The following is a 25623-nucleotide window of genomic DNA, read 5'->3' on the forward strand; positions in this document are numbered from 1 at the left end:
CAGTATTCAGACTGACCTCCAGAAACAGCAGCTTCAGGAGATATTTTAATGATTATTATTTGGGAGATGCACAAAACCATTTTCTCTCCTCCTCCTCCTCCTCCTCCTCCTCCTCCCCCTCCCCCTCCCCCTCCTCCTCCCCCCCCCCCCCCCATCTCTTTCCAATCCGAAATGAGGTGCCCCTTGGCTGGTTTTCCCCATTCCTCACCCAGGGGCACTGGGGGTCATTGTAACATCCAGGTTGCTGTCGCAGCTCAGATCAGCTAACCAAACACCAACCGAGAAAACTTAATCAGGCAGCTTCCCGTCTGTAATGTATGCACCCGGTGAGAACGCTCACGGGTTTGTAGAGCTGTTGAGTTGGGAGTGGCGTAGCCAGTCACATGACGTGACATTCACAAGACTCAATAAAAGCGCAGCCAGTTGGGTTCAGGGGACCCACAGGTGGTTGTGAGCCTGGTGGGTGAACGGGTAATGCGTTGTGTGATTGTTAAACCGTTGCTAATAAACCAACTAGTTCTTAATAGCAATGTGCTGCTATGAATTCTTAAGCAAAGAACCCATGAAGCAATTACATTACACCATCTTGACCCATGGATTTACCAGTGAAACCACTGGGGTCTATTTACCCAAATAGAAAAGATCAGAGTATTAATTGGACTAATAAATTTCAAAAATGGGAACACACTGAGCATCCTCAGATCGGAGCGGAGCAGGTCGGGAGCAGCGAGGTCCATAAAAGGGGCCCAGCAGGTGGGGAGCAGCGAGGTCCATAAAAGGGGCCCAGCAGTCAGGAGTGGCTAGCTGGTGCAGAGACAGAATGTAAACAAAGAAGTAAAAATAAATTGAAGTGTGACATCACAGCCAAGCGGGTAAGTGATTGGCTGGTGGATTGGTGAGTATTTAATCTTTTTCTTTTTCTTGTCAGTAGGTAACCTTTGGCATTGTTGCCAAATTAAGTTAATTTAAGGATTAAGTCATGGCAGGAGAGCCTAGACCCATGTCATGCTCCTCCTGTGCTATGTGGAAAATCAGGGACGCTTCCACTGTCCCTGACTACTATGTGTGCAGGAAGTGTGTCCAGCTACAGCTCCTGACAGACCGCATTGCGACGCTGGAGCTGCGCATGGATTCACTCTGGAGCATCCACGATGCTGAGAATGTCGTGAATAGCACGTTTAGTGAGTTGGTTACACAGGCAGATAGGGAATGAGTGACCAGCAGGAAGAGCAGTGGAAGGAAGGTAGTGCAGGGGTCCCCTGCGGTCATCTCCCTCCAAAACAGATCTACTGTTTTGGGTACTGGTGGGGGAGATGAATCATCGGGGGAAGGCAGCAGCAGCAGCCAAGTTTATGGCACCGTGGGTAGCTCTGCTGCACAGGAGGGCAGGAAAAAGAGTGGTAGAGCTATAGTGGTAGGGGTTTCTATTGTAAGGGGAATAGATCGGTGTTTCTGTGGCCGCAATTGAGACTCCAGGATGGTATGTTGCCTCCCTGGTGCAAGGGTCAAGGATGTCTGAGCGGCTGCAGGGCATCCTGGAGGGGGAGGGTGAACAGCCAGTTGTCGTGGTGCATATAGGTACCAATGATATAGGGAAAAAACAGGATGAAGTCCTACAAGCTGAATTTAGGGAGCTAGGAGTTAAATTAAAAAGTAGGACCTCAAAGGTAATCTCAGGATTGCTATCAGTGCCACGTGCTAGTCAGAGTAGGAATAGCAGGATAGTTCAGATGAATATGTGGCTCGAGGAATGGTGCAAGGGGGAGGGATTCAAATTCCTGGAACATTGGAACCAGTTCTGGGGGAGGTGGGACCAGTATAAACCGGACGGTCTGCACCTGGGCAGGACCGAAACCAATGCCCTAGGGGGAGTGTTTGCTCGTGCTGTTGGGGAGGGTTTAAACTAATATGGCAGGGGGATGGGAACCTATGCGGGGAGACAGGGAAGTAAAATGGGGGCAGAAGCAAAAGGTAGACAGGAGATAAAGTGGAGGGCAGAGAAGTCAAAGGCAAAAATCAAAAAGGGCCACAATATAATATAATTCTAAAAGGACAAAGTGTTAAAAAAACAAGTCTGTGTCTCAATGCGAGGAGCTTTCGTAGTAAGGTGGGTGAATTAACTGCGCAGATAGCTGTTAACGGATATGATGTAATTGGGATTACGGAGACATGGCTCCAGGGTGACCAAGGCTGGGAACTCAACATTCCTGGGGTATTCAATATTCAGGAAGGATAGACAGAAAGGAAAAGGAGGTGGGGTAGTGTTGCTGGTTAAAGAGGAGATTAGCACAATAGTAAGGAAGGACATTAGCTTGGATGATGTGGAGCTGCGAAACACCAAAGGGCAGAAAACGCTAGTGGTAGTTGTGTACAGACCACCAAACAGTAGTAGTGAGGTTGGGGAGGGCATCAAACAGGAAATTAGGGATGCGTGCAATTAAGGTACAGCAGTTATCATGGGTTAATCTACATATACATTGGGCTAACCAAACTGGTAGCAATACGATGGAGGAGGATTTCCTGGGGTGCATAGGAGGTTGGTTTTCTAGACCAATGTGTCGAGGAACCAAGTAGAGAGCTGGCCATCCTAGACTGGGTGTTTGTAACGAGAGGATTAATTAGCAATCTTGTTGTGCGAGGCCTCTTGGGGAAGAGTGACTATATAATATGGTTGAATTCTTCATTTAAGATGGAGAGTGACACAGTTAATTCAGAGACTAGGGTCCTGAACTGAAAGAAACGTAACTTCGATGGTATGAGACGTGAATGTGCTAGGATAGACTGGCGACTGATACTTAAAAGGGTTGATGGTGGATAGGCAATGGCAGACATTTAAAGATCACGTGGATGAAATTCAACAATTGTATATCCCTGTCTGGCGTACAAATAAAACTGGGAAGGTGGCTCAACCGTGGCTAACAAGGGAAATTAGGGATCGTGTAAAATCCAAGGAAGAGGCATATAAATGGCCAGAAAAAGCAGCAAGCCTGAAGACTGGGAGAAATTTAGAATTCAGCAGAGGAGGACAAAGGGTTTAATTAGGAGGGGGGGAAATAGAGTATGAGAGTAAACTTGTAGAGAACATTAAAAACTGACTGCAAAAGTTTCTAAAGATATGTGAAAAGAAAGATTAGTGAGGACAAATGTAGGTCCCTTGCAGTCAGAATCAGGTGAATTTATAATGGGGAACAAAGAAATGGCAGACCAATTGAACAAATACTGAGGTTCTGTCTTCACTAGGGAAGACACAAATAACCTTCCGGAAATACTAGGGGACCGAGGGTCTAGCGAGAAGGAGGAACTGAAGGAAATCCTTATTAGTCAGGAAATTTTGTTAGGGAAATTGATGGGATTGAAGGCCAATAAATCCCCAGGACCTGATAGTCTGCATCCCAGAGTACTTAAGGAAGTGGCCCTAGAAATAGTGGATGCATTGGTGGTCATTTTCCAACATTCCATGGAATCTGGATCAGTTCCAATGGATTGGAGGGTAGCTAATGTAACCCCACTTTTTAAAAAAGGAGGGAGAGAGAAAACACGGAATTTTCGACCGGTCAGCCTGACATCGATAGTGGGGAAAATGTTGGAATCAATTATTAAAGATGTAATAGCAACGCATTTGGAAAGCAGTGACGGGATCGGTCCAAGTCAGCATGGATTTCTGAAAGGGAAATCATGCTTGACAAATCTTCTGTAATTTTTTGAGGATGTAACCAGTAGAGTGGACAAGGGAGAACCAGTGGATGTGGTGTATTTGGATTTTAAAAGGCTTTTGACAAGGTCCCACACAAGAGATAGTGTGCAAAATTAACACACATGGTATTGGGGGTAATGTATTGATGTGGATAGAGAACTTGTTGGCAGACAGGAAGCAAAGATTGGAATAAACGGGTCCTTTTCAGAATGGCAGGCAGTGACTAGTGGGGTTACCGCAAGGTTCAGTGCTGGAATCCCAGCTATTCACAATATACATGAATGATTTAGATGAAGAAATTGAATGTAATATCTCCAAGTTTGCAGATGACACTAAGCTGGGTGGCGGTGTGAGCTGTGAGGAGGACGCTAAGAGGCTGCAGGGTGACTTGGCCAGGTTAGGTGAGTGGGCAAATGCATGGCAGATGCAGTATAATGTGGATAAATGAGGTTATCCACTTTGGTGGCAAAAACAGAGGCAAAATATTATCTGAATGGTAACAGATTAGCAAAAGGGGAGGTGCAACGAGACCTGGGTGTCATGGTACATCAGTCATTGAAAGTTGGCATGCAGGTACAGCAAGCGGTGAAGAAGGCAAATGATATGTTGGCCTTCCTAGCGAGAGGATTTGAGTAGAGGAGCAGGGAAGTATTACAGCAGTTGTACAGGGCCTTGGTGAGGCCACACCTTGAATATTGTGAATAGTTTTGGTCTCCTAATCTGAGGAAGGGCATTCTTGCTATTGAGGGAGTGCAGCGAAGGTTCGCCAGACTGATTCCCGAGATGGCAGGACTGATATATGAAGAAAGACTGGATCGACTAGGCTTACATTCACTGGAATTTAGAAGAATGAGAGGGAATCTCATAGAAACACACAAATTTCTGACGGGATTGGACAGGTTAGATGCAGGAAGAATGTTCCCGATGTTGGGGAAGTCCAGAACCGGGGGTCATGGTCTAAGGATAAGGGGTAAACCTTTTAGGACTGGGATGAGGAGAAACTTCTTCACTCAGAGAATTGTGAACCTGTGGAATTCTCTACCACAGAAAGTTGTTGAGGCCAGTTCGTTAGATATATTCAAAAGGGAGTTAGATGTGGCCCTTATGGCTAAAGGGATCAAGGGGTATGGAGAGAAAGCAGGAATGGGGTACTGAAGTTGCATGATCAGCCATGATCATATTGAATGATGGTGCAGGCTCGAAGGGCCGAATGGCCTCCTCCTGCACCTATTTTCTATGTTTCTCACCACCCCCTGCAACGGATGAGGTCATTATAGACCTTCAGCTGAGGGTGGGAGGCTAACCTGTGCCTATGCCTTGGAGGTGGCCACTGGGAGGCACTAGAGTGGCCCTGTGCTTGGTGCAATGAGGATTCTGCTGGGCCCTTTGCTGGTTCTCCCTTTGCACTGCACCATTTAGTTATTTTTTGGCCTAGTGAGTCTTTTACCAAGAATATGGTGCTCCTTTTAAGGAATGTTCTCTCTTGGTCTACAAACCCAAAAGAAGCAGAAGTCAAGCTGTCACCCATGGCTCAGTGGGAGCACTCTGGCCTCTGAGTCCGAAGGTTGAGAGTTCAAGCCCCAATCCAGCGAGTTGGGCACATAATCCAGGCTGACACTCCAGTGCAGTGCTGAGGGATTGCTGCCATTTTTGGTGGTGCCGTCTTTCAGCTGAGATGTTAAACCTCTGCCCTCCCAGGTGAAGGTAAAATATCTCCTGGCTCTATTCGAAGAAGGATGTGGGAGTTCTCCCCGGTGAGATTTGTTCTTGGTCTCTGAAGTCCTCCATGACTTGAGTACAGGAGTTCTCCCTGGTGTCCTGGCCAATATTTATCCCTCAACCAACGTCATTAAAAATAGATGATCTGATCATTATCACAGCGCTGTTTGTGGGAGCAAATTGACTGCCGCGTTTCCTACATTACAACAGTGACTGCACTTCAAACGTACTTCATTGGCTGTGTCTTGCTGAATTTGCCAGTCAGGTTTTGACAGTCTGGAGGCTGCCATGCTACTGCCTGATGCTCGTGTCTTTTTCTATCAGCTGCAACCCAAAAGTAAACTTGCTGGGACTTGCTAAGGCACCAAGACCCTTTTGTTACTTTTGGATGGCAGCCAACTGCGCAGGACCCAGGCAGTGGGAGCCAGCGCTGGTCTTAGCACGGTGTACAATGACTCAGCCTAAAGGTTAATGGACCACTTTTATAGCAGTTTCTCTAGGAAGCTGTGACCAGCTTCACGTTAATCAGCGGCTCATCTCCACGTGTCCTATTCCGCTCGAAATATTTCTGCAGTCACTGGATGGCGATGATGGGGGAAAATAGCCAACAGCGAAAATTGCAGCAACGCAATCAGCAGTTGCAATAGCCTGTTCTTATTGCAAGTGGATATCTGTTAACTCTGTAACTGGCTAATCCCTTTCTTGGAAACAATAGTGAGTCATTTAAAATTCTGTTGAGCATCGCTCAGTTCCGTCTGTTGTGAGTCAGTAGTTCCTCGATTGGAAATGCACTAAATCTGCCTCGAGATTGACTGTGTTTCGAATAATCACATTTCAGGGAACCGGACGTACATGCACCCGGACTCTCCAAACACAGGGGCGCACTGGATGCGCCAGGAAATCTCCTTCGGTAAACTCAAGTTGACCAACAACAAGGGAGCATCCAACAACGTCACTCAGGTAAGCCAACCCCTTCCATTTTACCAAAGAAAATTCAGTTTGTGACAGATGCATTATTTCACAAGGGGCTGATTTCCCAGCCTAATGTGATCACCACCACCCCAGCGATCTGCGCCCACTTGTATTTCTGGATTCAGGTCCATTAGAATGGTCTCGGCGGCTCGTGGAATAGGCCTAGCCCCATGGCAGGGGTCTTGTTCCTTGTCTGCGCCCAGAATTGGGGTTGGATGTTCTGCCCGACACTGCTGGAGGCCTGAGAGGGTCTTTGACAGGCACAAAGGAGGGGAAATATCTCCTGCGGGGTTTTAATAAAGGGGTTTATTTAATAGCGAGCTTGGCTAAAGTGCCAGAGCTTGTAGTGTAAGACACATATCGGGGAGGAGAAATTTTGCATCGTATCAACCGCTTTTTGGGCGTGCAATGAGGGTTGGGAGATTAATATTGGGATGTGAGCTCCCATCCGTGTCTGACCCCGACAGAAGTGTGCCGGCTGCCATACTGGAAGCAGGAGACGGCTTGGATGCAGGATAGGGCGCTGGCCTGAAACGCACCTTGCATATGAAAAAGGTGGTCCGAACACCGGTTATAGGACTCCTGATTGAAATTGGCTTAAAAATGTGCAGTGCTGATGTTACACATGCTCCAACCAGTAGCACCGTGCTGTGAATGACCATACCATTGGTCCTTAAAGAGACCGCTCAAAAAAACAGCCAGAAAATCTATTGGCCCTAAATTCCCGCGAGTGGATGCCTCCGACCAGCAAAAAATGAACTTACCTGATGGTCCCTGAGGATCGGATAGTTGCGGTCCTGGGCCTCTGAGTGGGCCTGCGTAGAGGCCCACGTGTCCCGGGGATCACGCGTGTGCACCTCGTACCCGCCCACAGGGGCCGCAAATTACAGCCCATTAACAATTAACTTTCCCTGGAGCCAGGCGGAGCAGGATATTGACAGCTGCTGACAGTCTGGGCTGGTCCACTCTGCTTCTCCTTCTTCACTGCCCCCACCCCCAGCCCCAACCTCTCCTCCCGGGACCTGCCTGTCGGCTGGGTCGGCCGATTGGCATCTACAGCTCGTCTGATGAGGCCCGAGGCCAAATCTTGGACGGACCTCAGGCAGTCGGAGAATGGCATATAAAGCAATTGCTCCGCTGACTTGCCGTGCCTTTTGAGGCACGTTTCCACTGTTGCTGGGCACTGTCTGATATCTTGCCAACATGACCATTCTTTGCACGTGAGAATCAGCAAGTGTTCACCTTATCCGGGCACGTGAGTCTTGCCAGGAGCGTGGTACGGTCGTGTTTCATTTAACTAGGTGAAGTGGCAATGTGATGGCTTCCTCTGCTCTTGCTGACGTGTGTGATTCTGTTGCAGATGATTGTGTTGCAGTCTCTACACAAGTACCAGCCACGGCTCCACATTGTACAAGTGAAGGAGGATGGCACGGAAGACCCATACCTCACCTCAAAAATGCAAGCCTTCACCTTCCCCGAAACACAATTCATCGCAGTTACTGCCTACCAGAACGCAGACGTGAGTTGGTATCCGTAAACATGATCCATTTCTGTCAGCCAGGGTTATTGAGGGGGATAGAGTGGAATCTAGTATATGTTCCTAATGACAATAATAGTGGGTGGGTTAGTTAAGCTTGTTTAGCAATAGTTCATGGTCTCCTGGAGCTTGATTGTTACCGTAGAGAGTCGGGGAGAAATGTCCAATTAGTATTTTGTTCAGATTGCCCGTAATTGTTTGTTCTCCTGGGAATGAGCATTGCTAGTGGCTAGGGAGTTTGGTGTACGAGGCTGTACCATCTAATGGTGAGGGTGAGCATGGGGCGGGAAGGGGTCTTGTGGTGTTTTCTTGCCCTTCTTTTCACACAGTCTTAACACTAACCGTGGAATCGACACCTACTCATTGTGCCTTCTCCCAGCATAAGACTCCTATGGATGTTGTGAATTCCTCAATTTTGAACAATGTTCCCTCAAGATCCCTGCGATACTTGTATCACTAATATACTCCTGACTCAACTACATCCCCCTGGTATAGTGGTATCCAGATCCGAGTTCCCTATGTTACCTTGGGATATAAAATGCTAACTGGCACCTTCAGCATTGAATGTGAAGAGGTCCCAAAGGATTGTGGCTTTAAAAGCTAAAGAGATTCAAGGGCTGGCTCCCTCCCGGAGGCACTGACCCGTGCTGCGGAATGGTCCCACCGCTACTGGGCGCCCTGATATCTCGCCAACGTGACCATTCTTTATACACAAACAAGATAAAAAGACTTGCATTTATATAGCACTGTTCACGACCACTGGGCATCTCAAAGCACTTTACAGCCAATGAAGTACTTTTGGAATGTAGTCACTGTTGTAATGTAATGTGGGAAATGCGGCAGCCAATTTGTGCCCAGCAAGCTCCCACAAACAGCAATGTTATAATGACCAGATAATCTTTTTTAGTGATCTTGATTGAGGGATAAATATTGACCAGGTCACTGGGGATAACTCCTGCTCTTCTTCGAAATAGTGCCAATGGTATCTTTTACACCAACCTGAGAGAGCAGATGGGGTCTCGGTTTAACGTCTCGTCCGAAAGACGGTACCTCCGACAGTGCAGCACTCCCTCAGCACTGCACTTGGGCGTGTCAGCCTAGATTTATGTGCTCAAGTTCCTGGAGTGGGACTCGAACCCACAGCACTCCCTCAGCACTGCTCTGGAGATATGAGAGTAGAAATGATCACTAGCAAAATTAATGGAGAAACCCTTAGTGTGCAGGCACAACATGCTTTGATTTTTACCAGAGGTGTTAACTCATCGAACATTTGTTTGTGATCATTTACTCCAGTGAGAATAAGTCCCAAATTGGGTCTGCAGTACTGAATGGGTTAATGAAATTCTAAATGTATTTAATCCTAGGCAAGGAGATTCAAGGAACACGAGAATCAATTATAAAAAAAATCTCTTCCACTAAACAGAAAAGATTGACCTGATTTCTTCAGCAAGACATTCAACATATAAGACTGCTGTAGGCAGGCAATGCTTGGAGATGTAAAAGGGAATGTGCTTAACTGTTTTGGAATGTTTCCTTTCCAGATCACACAACTTAAAATAGACCACAACCCTTTTGCAAAAGGTTTCCGGGACAATTTTGATTCGTAAGTATATTTATCACATAGCATCTACACAAGCTGCAAATTACCTCCATTATTTTTAAACATTATGCTGTACAGGATTGAAGGGAGAGATTTTAACCCAACCTGCCTGACCGAAACAAGGCAGGTAGACAGTTAAACTTGCTAGAGTTATTTGTCTACCCTGAAGAAACCAGGAGCTGATGGTTCTCAATCTTCATTGACACACCCACCCAAAGCTGGTCCTTTCTCACATATGTATGCCGGGTTTTGGTGACGCAATTTTAACTTGCTGTGCTGAGTGGTAAGCCACAGTGAGTTTTCCTGCCAGGCCAGACCTAGTGGATAAGAGGTTTGGAATTGGGGACCAAAAGAGGCCCCCAAAAATCACAGCACTATTCGTACGTAACCCTATTCTGCACATGCGTCCTCTCCCCCGCACGCCCCCCCCCCCGCCCCGGATGCCCAATCCGGAACCTTGCCTCCACTGCCTCCGATCCATCAGCAGTCCTGGGCCTCCAATCAAGCAGCAGGAGGCCAGGACCAGTTCAAGCGGCACTTTGAGTGAAGAGTCAAGTGGCCCCATAATGTGCTCTATGAGGAGAGAGACGTGGGGGGCGTGCACAGAGAGAGAGAGATTAGGAGAGGGAACTCAGAGAAGACGGATCACGTTCTTCCATCCCACTGGTGCATGGAAGCTCAGGGCGTGTGTTGCAAGGGACATCGTTGGGCTGGATGAAATCCAGCAGTCACGGCACTGTCACTTCGGCTGGGGGAGGCAGGACTTACACTAGGGTAAGGGACTTCAGCTGTAACTTGGTGGCTTTTGGGGAGATCTATCCTCTCTGGCTTATGAAATCAAAATGGATTGAATTACAATTGGGCTTGGGCTCAGTGGTTCCAGTTACACATTCCAGAGGAACTTCCGGGTGTGGCTTATCATTCAAAGGGAACAATCAGCAATAGGTCTGGAGAGCCAATCAGAGAAACGGCTGCCTTTCAGTTAGTACAAATAGACACAGCCTTAAATGAAAGCCCAGAAGTTAAAGTGGTTCCAGTCTCTTTCTCAGCTCCCTCCCAATCCCGTCCTGAATATACCCCGAGTTAAAATCCAGGGATACACCAGCTCATTATTTAGGTTGTCAACAGTCATGGGTTAGGGGCTGCCAAATGCCATTGAGTAGGCTAGGCCGACATTCCCTCGAGTTTGGAAAAATGAGAGGTTATCTCTTGAAACATATAAAATTCTTAAGGGTCTTGACCAGGAACATGCTGGGGGGTTGTTTCTCGAGCTGGGGAGTCTAGAACTAGGGTTATAGTCTCGGGATAAAGGTTCTGCCATTTAGGACTGTGATGAGAAATTTCTTCACTCAGGGTTCTGAATCTTTGGAATTCTCTACCCCAGAGAACTATGGATGCTCAGTCATTAAAACATGAGAGAGATTAATCAATTTTTGGACACCAAGGAGATCAAGGGATATAGAGATGGATGGGAAATTGGAGTTGAGGTTGAAGAATAGGCATGACCTTATTGAATGACGGAGCAGGCTCAAAGGGCCAAATGACCTCCTAATGCTCTTAGTTTAGTGTGTAAAGAGTTACTGCAAGAGGTTGAAGGCTAAAACCACACCACTTGTGCAGCAAAGACCGGTCTACTTATCGGGGGCCATCTTGCTGGGTCATCTGGAGCCGCGCGGGGAGAATTCTAGCCCCAGTGAAAGGCCTGCCCTACAATGAGTGACACTGGTTGGACCGCTGTAGGCATTGGCATATCAAAGCTGACAGTCAAATCAATTCCAATTTCCCATCATCTTGTAGCCAAGCCCACTGCAATGTGACCCGTTAACTCCCCCTCCTCGAGAATTATTATAGGAAAATCCTACTCGTACCTGAGAATTTCATCATCATAGGCAGTCCCTTGGAATCAAAGAAGACTTGCTTCCACTCTAAAAATGAGTCCTTAGGTGGCTGAACAGTCCAATTCAAGAAACACCGTCTCTGTTACAGGTGGGACAGATAGTCGTTGAGGGAAGGGGAGGGTGGGACAGGTTTGCCGCACGCTCCTTCCGCTGCCTGCGCTTGATTTCTGCATGCTCGCGGCGATGAGAGTCGAGGTGCTCAGCGTCCTCCTGGATGCACTTGGGGCGGTCTTTGGCCAGGGACTCCCAGGTGTTGGTGGGGATGTGAGAATTTATTATACTTCTGTATCCACTTTTCTGGGTATGACAGACCAATTCATTTTCAGTATGTAATATCTAACCAGCTAATTATCTAATCGTCCATTTAGTGGACAGCGTGTGTACATTTATGTCTCAAAATGTTTGATTCCCCTCCTCTAATTGTTTCTTTCAGAATGTACAGCAATTCCGAAGGAGACCGACTAACTCCCTCACCACCGGACCAGCAAAACTGCCAGCAGTTGGTTCCAGGGGCACGGTACCAGCCTTTCCTGCATGATCAGTACATGAATGCTCTGCCCCAGGGCAGGTACTACAATGGGGATCGGACTGTGTCCCACACATCCAAACACAGGGAAGACATTACAAACCCTCACCGATGGTTCATGTCGCCAGTGCAACAGACCAGCACCAACCGGCTGGATTTCGGTTCGTACGATCCCGAGTACACAGGGAATGCATTTATGACTTACAGCATGAAAGGATTTCCTCTTCAAGCAACCCCCCATGCTCTTGGCTACTACCAGGAGCATCCATTCAGTTCGGGGAATGCATGGGGCACCCGGGGAACTTCTCAGTATCACCACAGCAAGCCTGGCTCCGCACTGACCTGGTATAGACCGATCGCTGACTCCAGGCCGACCCTGGCCAATATTGAGGACAAAAGCAAGGAAACCGAGGACTCTTCCTGGCTCGAGCCTCATTCCACCAAGTCAGCGGACTCTTCGGATTCGGGATTGTACGAGGTTGAATGTAAACGGAGAAAAGTGTCACCGTATGCCTCCAGCACCGAGAACTCTCCCCCCAATCAGAATGGCGAGAAGTACGAGAAGGAAAACGGAAGCGATACCGGATACTATAGCTTTTACACCAACTGAACACTCCTGCGGCACTGTCGGACAAGCCCAGGTTTCACTACATGCCATACCGTTCATCATCTGTACCGCAAATCAACTCTGCATTGAGCCTCCAAGACTGATCACTGCCTCAGAGAGGAGAAAATCCCTGGACCGATCTTTCAGATCGAGAAAGTTTATATTAACAATGTTGTCCTCGAGAAAGAGATAGGAGAAAGCTTTATAGCCCCAAGGGGATATTTCCTTCGTGAAATTGTCCTCGGCTACAGAGGGAGCTATCTGCAATAGTTTTGAGGTCATGGTGTATGAAGTGTTTATATTGAGGGGCTGGTATGTTAGTTAATGTGATATAAATAGGTGGTGCAGTGAAATAAAAACATTTCATTCAAGCACAATTTTATCAATTACTGGTGGGTTTTCATGTCCCAGTGTGTCTTGCACTGTTATGTAGGCTGCAAAATCCCATCCAGGTCTCTTAGGATTGCAATATACAGAAGGAAAATGATCTTTTTAACTGGTTATTGTCGACCATTTGAACCATTTAATGGCAGCCACGAGGCTGAGCCCAATATGGTTCTTTTTTAAAAAATCTGTGTTTCCAGAAGTATTTTGTTTCACTTTATGAATGTGCTTTTTTAAATAAAAATTATTTTACATTGCATTGCTAGTAAAAATGGCAGCACAAAATTCAACAAACGGTGTTGAATAAAACTGATCCCTCCCCTAGGAGAGGACACACAGTATTGGGGCTGTGATGGTGATGTCACTGGACCAGGACTATTAACTAAGCTTTTAAATATTTTAAAAAATTTGTCTTGGTTCTAATGAACAAATTAAATGTTCAGAAAAAAATAGTTGTGTTGAAGATATTATGCAATATTTGGGTTTTCAACTTGTACCTTTAAAATTGATCTAGTAACACTCATCTTTTACTTTGTCAATCTCTCCCCCCCGTTATCCTTTCGGTTTCTTTCTGTGATCTCTCATTCCCTTACCCCCAGCCCTCCATTTTCTCCCTTCCACTCCTGAAGGCACTGACTCTTGCTGGGGTACGGTTCCATGGCTTCAGCCTCTCGCCCAAGTGTCCATTCTCCAGGAGTAAGTTTGGACACAAGAGTGGCAAGCTGGTTGTTTACAATTGTGGTGGGTGTCACTACCAATCTCTGTCTTATTTTCACCCAGTGCCCATTACAGTGGAGCACTCCAACTAGCAATCAGGAGTGGTAAACCTGACTGGCATTTTTCCCTCCCTGCTTATAGCTGCTGAGGCCAACTGAATCCCACCCCCCACCCCAGCTGAGAATAGCTATTTCAAAATGGACCAGGAATCAAACCTAGGTTACTCAGCACCTTGCCAGACAGTGCAATTAGCAACTGAGCCACAGGGAAGGAAACGGCTACTGTGTACCTGCGCAAATAAATGTGTGTATATAATGTAATTATTTTAGGACCAATTGTAAATGGTTTCATTTATATAGACCTGGGGAAAAAATGTAAGGGTTTGAGAGATCAAACAATTGACCAACATCGGTACTGAACCCAAACGTGATTTTAAAAATCACAAATGCACAATAAATAACTTAAATATATATTAAAAAAAAAAGCCTCCTGTGTCCGTGTTAAGTGTGGAACCTCTGTTGAGCATGGAGTTTTATTCTTGACTATTTAATTTATTCAAAAAAACCGTAGTGTACATTACTGGTTTTGTACAGGTAAATGTAGCTACTGGCTGTAGCTATTTCATTTTGTAATAAAAAAAGGATAAAAATCAAGTCCAACTTCCTATTGTTGAAATTGCTTTTTTTAAAAAATCAAGCTACTACCAGGATTTCCTGTGACATCTGGAGGACACGCCTTTTAATAAGGACTGGAGACTTATGCCATCTTATGCACAAGTGTGGTTCTGCTGTTAAGATGGTACAGTGTGCAATCTGACATGTGCCTTTAAGGCCATAAGGATTAACTAATGTAAAAAGTCACATCCGAAGGTCAGTTAGAGGTCAATTGATGTAAATGGGCACAACCTGAGGACAATTTTCACCGGTGCAAACAGGCACATTCTGAGGCCAATTGTTGAGGACGTTTTTCTATAGATTGGCAACTGCTTGTAAATTCTGACAGCTAGAAATTTAAGCAGATTACTGACTTTTTTTCCTTTATTGGCGTGTGACAGAAATTTGAAAGTATGATGGGCGTCTCAAATGTAACATGAATATAAATCAAATGTAAATCAAATACTTTATAAATATTTTTCAAGTGGATATTTGTTTTCTCTCCCCTCACCTCACTTATCTGTAAGCATCATCTCGTGCTGGGGGCATTGTATGGTTCCGACAGCCCTCTGGTACTTTTCCTAAGTGCCTTTGTTCCCCAAGCATGAGCCTGGACTGTGACTGTAAGAGGCACATCCAATTGCCCCAGTTCACAAAGGCACTCATTTCTCTCTGGACCCAGTTCACAGAGACACAGCACCCCGTCCAACTCCAACTCCCCATATTCCAACTTCATACTGGCACTCATCTCCCTCATCAGTTCAATGTGACACTCTTCCCCTCCAATCTAGTTCAAATGGTACTCTTCCCTTCCCCCAGAGCTCATGCAAGCACTTCCTGCCCCACCCCCAATCGTTAATGCTATCACTCCTAACCCCCTCAACCAAAAGTGGCCTTCTCAGTTTCTCTACCTTCTTCAAAGCACTGTCGCCAGCTCCTGTCTCCCTGTCCTTTCTATCACAATCCATTTATCTTCACTTTATTGCCATCAATTTCCTCTAGATGCCATTCCCTCCCCCTTCCCATGCATTCTACCTCCTCGCCTCCATCCCTCTTAATACTGGTACTGCGGTCCTCTCCCCACACCATGCTCATGCCCCTCTCCTTGCTATGCATTCTGTCCTTTTTCCCTTGAAATGCATTCTGGCCCCATCGTATCCCGACTTGTATTCTCTCCCCTTCTCCCTGCCCACACCTACCCTAATGCACCAGCCAAGTCCTCTTTGCATGCCCCTACACAATTGGCCCACATTACTCCCTCCATACTGAGGTGGCAATCTGAGCCACTAGCACTGGGGCAGTGCAAAGAGTAGGGCCTGCTTACTGTATTAGCCACAAGATACAGGAGAATGTCTCTCCTTTTCACCCTGATGAATCACACATTTAAAGGGATAGTACAATAGAGTGGTACAGCACAGGAGGAGGCCATTCAGCCCATTGAGTCTGCGCCGGCTCTTAAGAGCAATCCAGTTATTCCCCTGTGCCTCCATTCCCCTTCAAATGTTTCTCCGTCAAGTATTTATCCAATTCACTTTTGAAAGCTACTATTCCTAGTTACAGGGTTTTCAGATGGGATAGAGAGGGGGAGGGGGTCACAGTATTAAAGAAACAATTACAGCTGTGAGAAGGGTTGATATGTTAGAGAGGTCATCAAACGAGGCCATATAGGTTGAATTGAAGAACAAAAAAGGGGCGATCACACTACTGGGAGACCCCCAAACAGGAAGAGGGAGACAGAACAAATATGTGGGCAAATTGCTGTAAAGTGCAAAAACTATAGAGCTGTAATAGTGGGGGATTTGAACTACTTTAATAACTGGGGAAAAAAAATATTGTGAATGGTAGAGGTGCAGAATTTGTAAAATGCATTGAGGATGACTTTAGCCAGTACGTAACAAGCCCAACAAGGGACTTGGTTTTGGGGAATGTGGAAGGGGTGCCAGTGGGAGAGCATTTTGGTGCTAGTGATCATAATTTAGTGAGATTTAGTGTAGTTATGGGAAAGGACACAGGTAGACTAGGGGGAAAAAAGTTCTAAATTGAGGTGAAGCCAATTTTGCTGAGATGGGATTTGGCCAAAGTGGACTGGAAATGGCTACGTGATGGTAAATCAGTGTCAGCGTTCAAGTACAAGATCCTGAGGGTGAAGAGCAAATATGTTCCCTTAAGAAAAAGGGTGGGGCTAACAAATCCAGAGCCCCCTGGATATCAAGGGACATGCAGGGTAAGATAGAGAAAGGGAAGCTTGAGATACCGAGAACTCAATACTGCAGAAACTCGGGAGTATAAAAAGTGCAGGGTGCAAATTTTAAAAAATCAGGAAAGCAAAGAGCATGAAAGAATGTTGGCAAGTAAAATCAGGGAAAACCCAAAGATGTTTTATAAATACATGAAGAGCAAAAGGATAACTAGAGAAAGAGTGGGGCCTATTAGAGACCATAAAGGGAATGTCTGTGTGGAGGCAGAAGACGTGGGTACGATTCTTATTGAATACTTTTGCATCTGTTTTCATGAGATGGGCGATGCAGACTTTTCAATGAGGGAAGAGGAGTGTGAAATATTAGACGAGATAAACAGTGAGAGAGGAAGTATTAAGGGGTTTAGCAGCTTTGAAAGTGGATAAATCCCCAGGCCCAGATTAAATGTATCCCAGGCTGTTGAGAAGCAAAAGAGGAAATAGCAGAGGCTCTAACCATCATTTTCTTGTCTCCTTTGGCTACAGATGTGGTGCCAGAGGACTGGCAGACAACTAATGTGGTACCTTTGTTTAAAAAGGGAGAAAGGAATAGACCATGTAATTACAGGCCAGTCAGCCTAACCTCAGTGGTGGGAAAATTATTGGAAAAATTCCCGAGGGACAGGATAAATCCTCATTTGGAAAGACACGGATTAATCAAGGACAGTCAGCATAGATTTGTTAGGGAAGGTCGTGTCTGACTAACCTGATTGAATTTTTCGAGGAGGTAACCAGGACGGTCGATGTGGGCAGTGCAATGTAGTGTATATGGATTTTAGTAAAGCTTTTGATAAGGTCCCACATGGCTGACTGGTCACTAAAGTAAAAACCTATAAGGTCCAGGGCAAAGTGTCAAGTTGAATCCAAAATTGGCTCAGGCAGAAGGAAAAAGGTAATGGTTGATGGGTGTTTTTAGAAACAGAAACATAGAAAATAGGTGCAGGAGTAGGCCATTCGGCCCTTCTAGCCTGCACCGCCATTCAATGAGTTCATGGCTGAACATGCAACTTCAGTACCCCATTCCTGCTTTCTCACCATACCCCTTGATTCCCCTAGTAGTAAGGACTTCATCTAACTCCTTTTTGAATATATTTAGTGAATTGGCCTCAACAACTTTCTGTGGTAGAGAATTCCACAGGTTCACCACTCTCTGGGTGAAGAAATTCCTCCTCATCTCGGTCCTAAATGGCTTCCCCCTTATCCTTAGACTGTGTCCCCTGGTTTTGGACTTCCCCAACATTGGGAACATTCTTCCTGCATCTAACCTGTCTAACCCCATCAGAATTTTAAACGTTTCTATGAGGTCCCCTCTCACTCTTCTGAACTCCAGTGAATACAAGCCCAGTCGATCCAGTCTTTCTTGATAGGTCAGTCCCGACATCCCGGGAATCAGTCTGGTGAACCTTCGCTGCACTCCCTCAATAGCAAGAATGTCCTTCCTCAGGTTAGGAGACCAAAACTGTACACAATACTCCAGGTGTGGCCTCACCAAGGCCCTGTACAATTGTAGCAACACCTCCCTGCCCTTGTACTCAAATCCCCTCGCTATGAAGGCCAACATGCCATTTGCTTTCTTAACCGCCTGCTGTACCTGCATGCCAACCTTCAATGACTGATGTACCATGACACCCAGGTCTCTTTGCACCTCCCCTTTTCCTAATCTGTCACCATTCAGATAATAGTCTGTCTCTCTGTTTTTACCACCAAAGTGGATAACCTCACATTTATCCACATTATACTTCATCTGCCATGCATTTGCCCACTCACCTAACCTATCCAAGTCGCTCTGCAGCCTCATAGCATCCTCCTCGCAGCTCACACTGCCACCCAACTTAGTGTCATCCGCAAATTTGGAGATACTACATTTAATCCCCTCGTCTAAATCATTAATGTACAGTGTAAACAGCTGGGGCCCCAGCACAGAACCTTGCGGTACCCCACTAGTCACTGCCTGCCATTCTGAAAAGTCCCCATTTACTCCTACTCTTTGTTTCCTGTCTGACAACCAGTTCTCAATCCATGTCAGCACACTACCCCCAATCCCATGTGCTTTAACTTTGCACATTAATCTCTTGTGTGGGACCTTGTCGAAAGCCTTCTGAAAGTCCAAATATACCACATCAACTGGTTCTCCCTTGTCCACTCTACTGGAAACATCCTCAAAAAATTTGTGACTGGAAGGCTGTATCCAGTGGGGTCCCGCAGGGCTCAGTACTGAGTCCCTTGCTTTTTGTGGTATATATCAATGATCTAGATTTGAACGTTGGTATGATTAAGAAGTTTGCAGATGTCACTAAAATAGGCCGTGTGGTTGATAATGAAGACGAAAGCTGCTGACTGCAGGAAGATATCAATGTACTGGTGAGGTGGGCGGAACAATGGCAAATGGAATTCAATTTGGATAAGTGTGAGGTAATGCATTTGGGGAGGTCTAACAAGGCAAGGGAATACACATTAAATGGTACAACACTGAAAAGTGTAGAGGAACAGAGGGACCTTGGAGTGCAGATCCGCAGATCCCTGAAGGTGGCAGGCCAGGCGGATAGGGTAATTAAGGCGGCATATGGAATACTTACCGTTATTAGTTGAGGCATGGAATACAAGAGCAAGGGGGTTATGCTTGACCTGTATAAAACACTGGTTAGGCCGCAGCTGAAGTACTGTGTGCAGTTCTGGTCACCACATTACAGGAAAGATGTGATTGCACTTGAAAGGCTGCAGAGGAGATTTACAAGAATGTTGCCTGGACTGGAGAATTGTGGCTATGAGGAAAGATTGGAGACACTGGGTCTGTTTTCTTTGGAACAGGGAGATCTGATTGAGGTGTATAAAATTGAGGGGCATGGATAGAGTGGATAGGAAGGACCTGTTTCCCTTGGCAGAGGGGTCAACAACCAGGGGGCATAGATTTAAAGTAATTGGGGGGAGGTATAGAGGAGATATGAGGGGAAATATCTTTACCCAGAGGGTGGTGGGGGTCTGGAACTCACTGCCTGAAAGGGTGGTAGAGGCAGAAACCCTCACCACATTTAAAAAGTACTTGGATGTGCGCTTGAAGTGCTGTAACCTACAGGGCTACGGACCGAGAGCTGGAAAGTGTGATTAGACTGGATAGCTCTTGATCGGCTGGTGCGGACATGATGGGCCGAAATGGCCTTCTTCCGTGCTGTAACTTTTTATGATTCTATTCAATCTATCAGGCGGTGCATTCCAAATCTTTACCACTTGTTGCGTAAGAAACTTTTCCTCTGCTTCTTTGGCCAATCACCTTAAATCTGTGCCCTCTGGTTATCGACCCTTCAGCCATTGGATGCAATTTCAATTTATTTACACTATCGAAACCCTAAATGATTTTAAACATCTCTATCAAATCTCCTCTTAGCCTTCACTACTGTGAGAAAAAACCCAGCTTTTCCAGTCCATCCACATAACTAATCCTTCATCCCTGGAACCTTTCAAATAAAAATCAAAGTTAAAACCAATTAATTAACAAAAATCAAAGCACTAATTATCAGAATCTTCCAATTTTTATGTTCGTCATTGAGTAGGCATTTCCTCAATATTCTTTATTTCAACAAGTCAGCTTCTCAGAAAAATAAACCTTTTTCTGCACTTGACTGTTGATTTACTTCAGATTTTAATTAAAATACCAAACGTATATTTTTAAGATAGTACAAAAGGAGATTAATTCTAAATGTCAATGGAGCATTTTGAATGGCCCACATTTGTATTTTATAAATTAGATTGAAAGGGGAAGGAAAGACTTAAAGCATTCCACCATTTTGAGGTCACGTGAAAGAGTAAATGGGAGGAAAAGAGAAAAGGAGCGAGAGAAAAGAAAGAAATAGTGCCCTGGGATCTTCTACCTGAGAGAGCAGACGGGGCCTCGGTTTTACATCTCATCTGAAAGACGGCACCTCTGACAGTGCAGCACTCCCTCAGCACTGCACTGGAGTGTCAGTCTAGATTTATGTGCTCGAGTAACCCACAACCTTCTGACTCAGAGGCGAATGTGCTACCCAGAGCCATGGCTGACACTCAAAGGAGCGAGCAGTGCTGGTCCTGATATGGGACCAATTTGTGAATACTTAAAATTAAAAGACTTGCATTTATATTGTACCTTTCACTACCTCAGGTCATCCCAAAGATCTTCACAGCCAATGAAGTACTGCTTGAAGTAACCTCACTGTTGTAATGTAGGAAATCTGATGGTCAATATTCTTGGGCTTTATAGACAGTTGAGAACTGTTCTTCGGGCATGCAAGAGGCAGCTTTAGCAATGGAGATGTAGAGGATCAGAGAAGCCCAAGACGTTAATAGGTGAAGAATGATGCTAAGGTCACAGAAGTGGAGGTTTTCAAGCTGATCACAGGTTCACATCACTTTATACCAGGGCTTGAAATGTATAAGATTCTGAGGGGGCTTGACAGGTTAGATGCAAAGGATATTTCCCCTCGTGGGGGAATCTAGAACTAGGGGGCATAGTTTCAGAATAAGGGGTCACCCATTTAAAATGGAGATGAGGAATTTCTTCTCTCAGCGGGTCATGATTCTTTGGAATTCTCTACCCCAGAAAGCTGTGGAGGGGATCGTTGAATATATTAAAGATGGAGATAGACAGATTTCTGAAAGATAAGGGAGCCAAGGGTTCTGGGGAGCGGGCGGGGAAGTGGAGTTGAGGCCAAGATCAGATCAGCCATTATCTTATTGAATGGCCAAATTGCCTACTCCTGCTCCTATTTCTTATGTTTTTAATGTTCTGTTCTTGCTGTGTACCTGGGTTTTCTGCTGTATTTAAAGCTGTATATCAATGCCACCAGTTAATCTCCAGCTTTCAAACCATGCAAAGACTTTCCATACTGTGTGCTTCTAGGCAACTGAGCTCTCCACGAAGAGTCCCTGTTGCGAATTAACAGCTTCTTGATGGGAATCTACAGGTGGAGATCTGATCAGTCTCAATCAGTACATTTCACAAGTAAAATACATTTAGAAAAGCAGAACTTATCTTTAAAGGTCATCTTCACACCATTTCAGAAAGTTATACAAAGCAAACTGTTCCAGAAAGGATAAGACACCTACTTTTATGGGTGAAATAAAACCTTGTGCTGAACTAGCAGATATTCTGGTAAAGTTAGGTTACTTTATGCAGATGAATACTCTACTAAATGAGGGGTTGGTTCATTCTGGAATTCTCCCAACCTTTCTCCTCCTCCAAGTGGCTCCTTAAAACCTACTTCTTTGACTATGCTTTTGGTCACCTGTCCCAACATCGCTGTGTGTGGCTCGGTGTCAAATGTTTTGTGATAACAGTCCTGTGAAGCACCACAGGACCGTTTTACTACATTCAAGGTGCTATATAAATGCAAGCTGTTGTTGAGGTACTGGGGTCTCATTATATGGAACAAATGAGTTTCATCATCAGTAGTCCCTTTAAAAATCAGATCCTTAACATGAAGGTACTGGTCAGTTTTTGAAGCTCACACTTGTTTGATGCTTTATAATGTCTCTTAATTAACAGCATCAAAGCATTAGATTGTTTTGGGCATTAAATTAATGGAAGTGTAAAAAAACCCACAATATGCATGAATTATGAGACTTGCAACACAGTCCCAGTGTTTAAATTGGTTTGTGTAAACCTGCAGCGCCATCTACTGTTAAAAAGTAACCACATCATCCGACTTCAGAAAAAGATTTACTAAACAAACTCATCATCATGGCTCCCTCGAACAAGGATGACTTGCTTCCACATCAAAAGGGATGAGTTCACAACTACTCCACAGAGGATGGCAGGGCTGTTGCTGCATTGACTGAGGTATATTGATTATTAAAAGTTACCCCCCACCATGGCAGTTACATTGGACACCAGGAACATCATTCTTTGCAATGCGTTGCTTGAAGTAAATGACAGGAAATACCACTGTGTACAGTTCTGCTCTCCATATTACAAAAAAGCCATTGAGGCACTGTGGATGGTGCAAAAAAGATTTACAAGGATGATAGCAGAACGGAAGGGTTACAAGTTTTCAGAATGACTGAACATACTGGGGTTCTTTTCTCTAGAGCTGTGTGCTGACGTATGAAGGTGTTTGATAGGTTAGATGTAGAGCAGATGTTGCCACTTGCAAGGAGTCCAAAACTTGGAGTCATAAATATAAGATACTCATGATTAAATTCAGTAAGGAATTCAGGAGAAACTTCTTTACTCAGGTTAGAATGTAGAGCTTGCTAGCACCTGGAGTAGTTGAGCTGAATAGCTGAGGCCTTTAATGAGAAGCTTGATAAATACATGAGGGAGAAAAGAATAGAAGGATATGATAGGTCGAGATAAAGATGGGAGGTAGCTCGTGTGGAGCATAAACACTGCCCTGGACGGCTTGGGCTGAATGTGCTGTAAATACAATGTAATTCTAGGTAATATGTCGTCCTATCATTTCAATCTTCTCATATGCTTATCCTTATTTGAGTGGGAGTATTATACGACCGACATCACTTCCTGCAGAAAATCCTGGCAGTGTTGCTGGGTAGCTGATGGAACGACTCCCCATCCCACTTCCTCCCATGCACACCAAGATTATACCAGTTTACTAACGATGGGATTGAAGGCGGATAAATCCCCAGGGCCTGATGGACTGCATCCCAGAGTACTTAAGGAGGTGGCCTTCGAAATAGCGGATGCATTGAGTCATTTTCCAACATTCCATAGACTCTGGATCAGTTCCTATAGAGTGGAGGGTAGCCAATGTAACCCCACATTTTAAAAAAGGAGGGAAAGAGAAAACAGGGAATTATAGACCGGTCACCCTGACATCGGTAGTGGGTAAAATGATGGAATCAATTATTAAGGATGTCATAGCAGCGCATTTGGAAAGAGGTGACATGATAGGTCCAAGTCAGCATGGATTTGTGAAAGGGAAATCATGCTGGACAAATCTTCTGGAATTTTTTGAGGATGTTTCGAGTAGAGTGGACAAGGGAGAACCAGTTGATGTGGTGTATTTGGACTTTCAGAAGGCTTTTGACAAGGTCCCACACAAGAGATTAATGTGCAAAGTTAAAGCACATGGGATTGGGGGTAGTGTGCTGACATGGATTGAGAACTGGTTGTCAGACAGGAAGCAAAGAGTAGGAGTAAATGGGGACTTTTCAGAATGGCAGGCAGTGACTAGTGGGGTACCGCAAGGTTCTGTGCTGGGGCCCCAGCTGTTTACATTGTACATTAATGATTTAGATGAGGGGATTAAATGTAGTATCTCCAAATTTGCAGATGACACTAAGTTGGGTGGCAGTGTGAGCTGCGAGGAGGATGCTATGAGGCTGCAGAGTGACTTGGATAGGTTAGGCGAGTGGGCAAATGCATGGCAGATGAAGTATAATGTGGATAAATGTGAGGTTATCTACTTTGGTGGTAAAAACAGAGAGACAGACTATTATCTGAATGGTGACAGATTAGGAAAAGGGGAGGTGCAACAAGACCTGGGTGTCATGGTACATCAGTCATTGAAGGTTGGCATGCAGGTACAGCAGGCAGTTAAGAAAGCAAATGGCATATTGGCCTTCATAGCGAGGGGATTTGAGTACAGGGGCAGGGAGATGTTACAACAATTGTACAGGGCCTTGGTGAGGCCACACCTGGAGTATTGTGTACAGTTTTGGTCTCCTAACTTGAGGAAGGACATTCTTGCTATTGAGGGAGTGCAGCGAAGGTTCACCAGACTGATTCCCGGGATGGCGGGACTGACATATCAAGAAAGACTGGATCAAGTGGGCTTGTATTCACTGGAGTTCAGAAGACTGAGAGGGGATCTCAGAAACTTTTAAAATTCTGACGGGTTTAGACAGGTTAGATGCAGGAAGAATGTTCCCAATGTTGGGGAAGTCCAGAACCAGGGGTCACAGTCTAAGGATAAGGGGTAAGCCATTTAGGACCGAGATGAGGAGAAACATCTTCACCCAGAGAGTGGTGAACCTGTGGAATTCTCTACCACAGAAATTTGTTGAGGCCAATTCACTAAATATATTCAAAAAGGTTTTAGATGTAGTCCTTACTACTAGGGGGATCAAGGGGTATGGCGAGAAAGCAGGAATGGGGTACTGAAGTTGCATGTTCAGCCATGAACTCATTGAATGGCGGTGCAGGCTCGAAGGGCCGAATGGCCTGCTCCTGCACCTATTTTCTATGTTTCTATGAACTATTCAGGAAGAACATGCAGGGGAAAGGTCATCAATTAAATAGCCAAGAACACAGCTTTTGAAGGTTCAGAAAGAATGACCCCATTAATACCCCAGGGGGCGCCCGTATCAGGAGGGCGGCCACAACTTTGTTGCACCTGCACTTGGTATTCCCCAATCTGTCCCACAATAAAACCACTTCCATTGGAAACGGCTAAGTTAGCTGGACTCAGCTGAGGAGGAAAGCAGGGTACCACAACTGACCTGTTCTCCTTGGATTGAAGGAGAGCAGGAGGGGGGTGGAAACCACACAATTGTCACCTCAGACGCAACAATTATTTGTATTTGTATAGCACCTTTAACGTAGTAAAACATCAGAGGAGCATTAACAAAATCGGACACTGAGCCACACAAGGGGGTATTAGGGCAGATAACCAAAAGCTTGGTCAAAGATGTAGGCTTTAAGGAGTGTCTTTAGGAAAGAGAGGGAGAGTATTCCAGAATTAGGGCCTTGGCAGCTGAAGGCACAGCCACCAATGGTGGAGTCTGACATTCTCTCCCCCAAAAAGCTGTTGAGGCAGAGGGTCAAAACGGAGATTGATCGGCTAGGGTATTAAGAGTTACAGGACCAAGGCAGGTCGATGGATTTAGGATACACGATCTAATTTAATGGCTCGAGGTGCTGAATGGCCTATGTTCCTAAGTCACGCCTGCTAGAAAAACGTGGATGCAAGGACACGATCAAAATCAGCTGTAGTGATAGTCTCCCTTAATACCACTCACCTTCTGGACCCATTGCTGCAGCATGGCCACTTGAGCAAGGCACAGGAAGTGCCTAGTGCCCAGAGAACCGTTCCAGAGTTTGTATGCATGGCTTTAGGGCAGAAAATTGAGTGATGGGAAATGAAAGA

General features: G+C 45.4%; 1 protein-coding gene across 4 annotated transcripts in view; it reads left to right on the plus strand.

Moving 5' to 3' along the window:
• Positions 1–13823, plus strand: part of tbx21 (T-box transcription factor 21) — a 119241-nt gene extending 105418 nt beyond the window's left edge. For all 4 annotated transcript variants that reach the window (XM_070863978.1, XM_070863977.1, XM_070863979.1 and 1 more), the window contains exons 4-7: positions 6252–6373; positions 7746–7904; positions 9464–9525; positions 11854–13823. In XM_070863978.1, coding sequence (XP_070720079.1) covers positions 6252–6373; positions 7746–7904; positions 9464–9525; positions 11854–12556 — 1046 coding nt within the window. In that variant the 3' untranslated portion in view covers positions 12557–13823. The remainder of the gene's footprint in view (positions 1–6251; positions 6374–7745; positions 7905–9463; positions 9526–11853) is intronic.
• The last annotated feature ends 11800 nt before the right edge of the window (positions 13824–25623 follow it).

The sequence above is a fragment of the Pristiophorus japonicus genome, chromosome 21, assembly GCF_044704955.1.
Source record: "Pristiophorus japonicus isolate sPriJap1 chromosome 21, sPriJap1.hap1, whole genome shotgun sequence".
Lineage (NCBI taxonomy): Eukaryota > Metazoa > Chordata > Chondrichthyes > Pristiophoridae > Pristiophorus > Pristiophorus japonicus.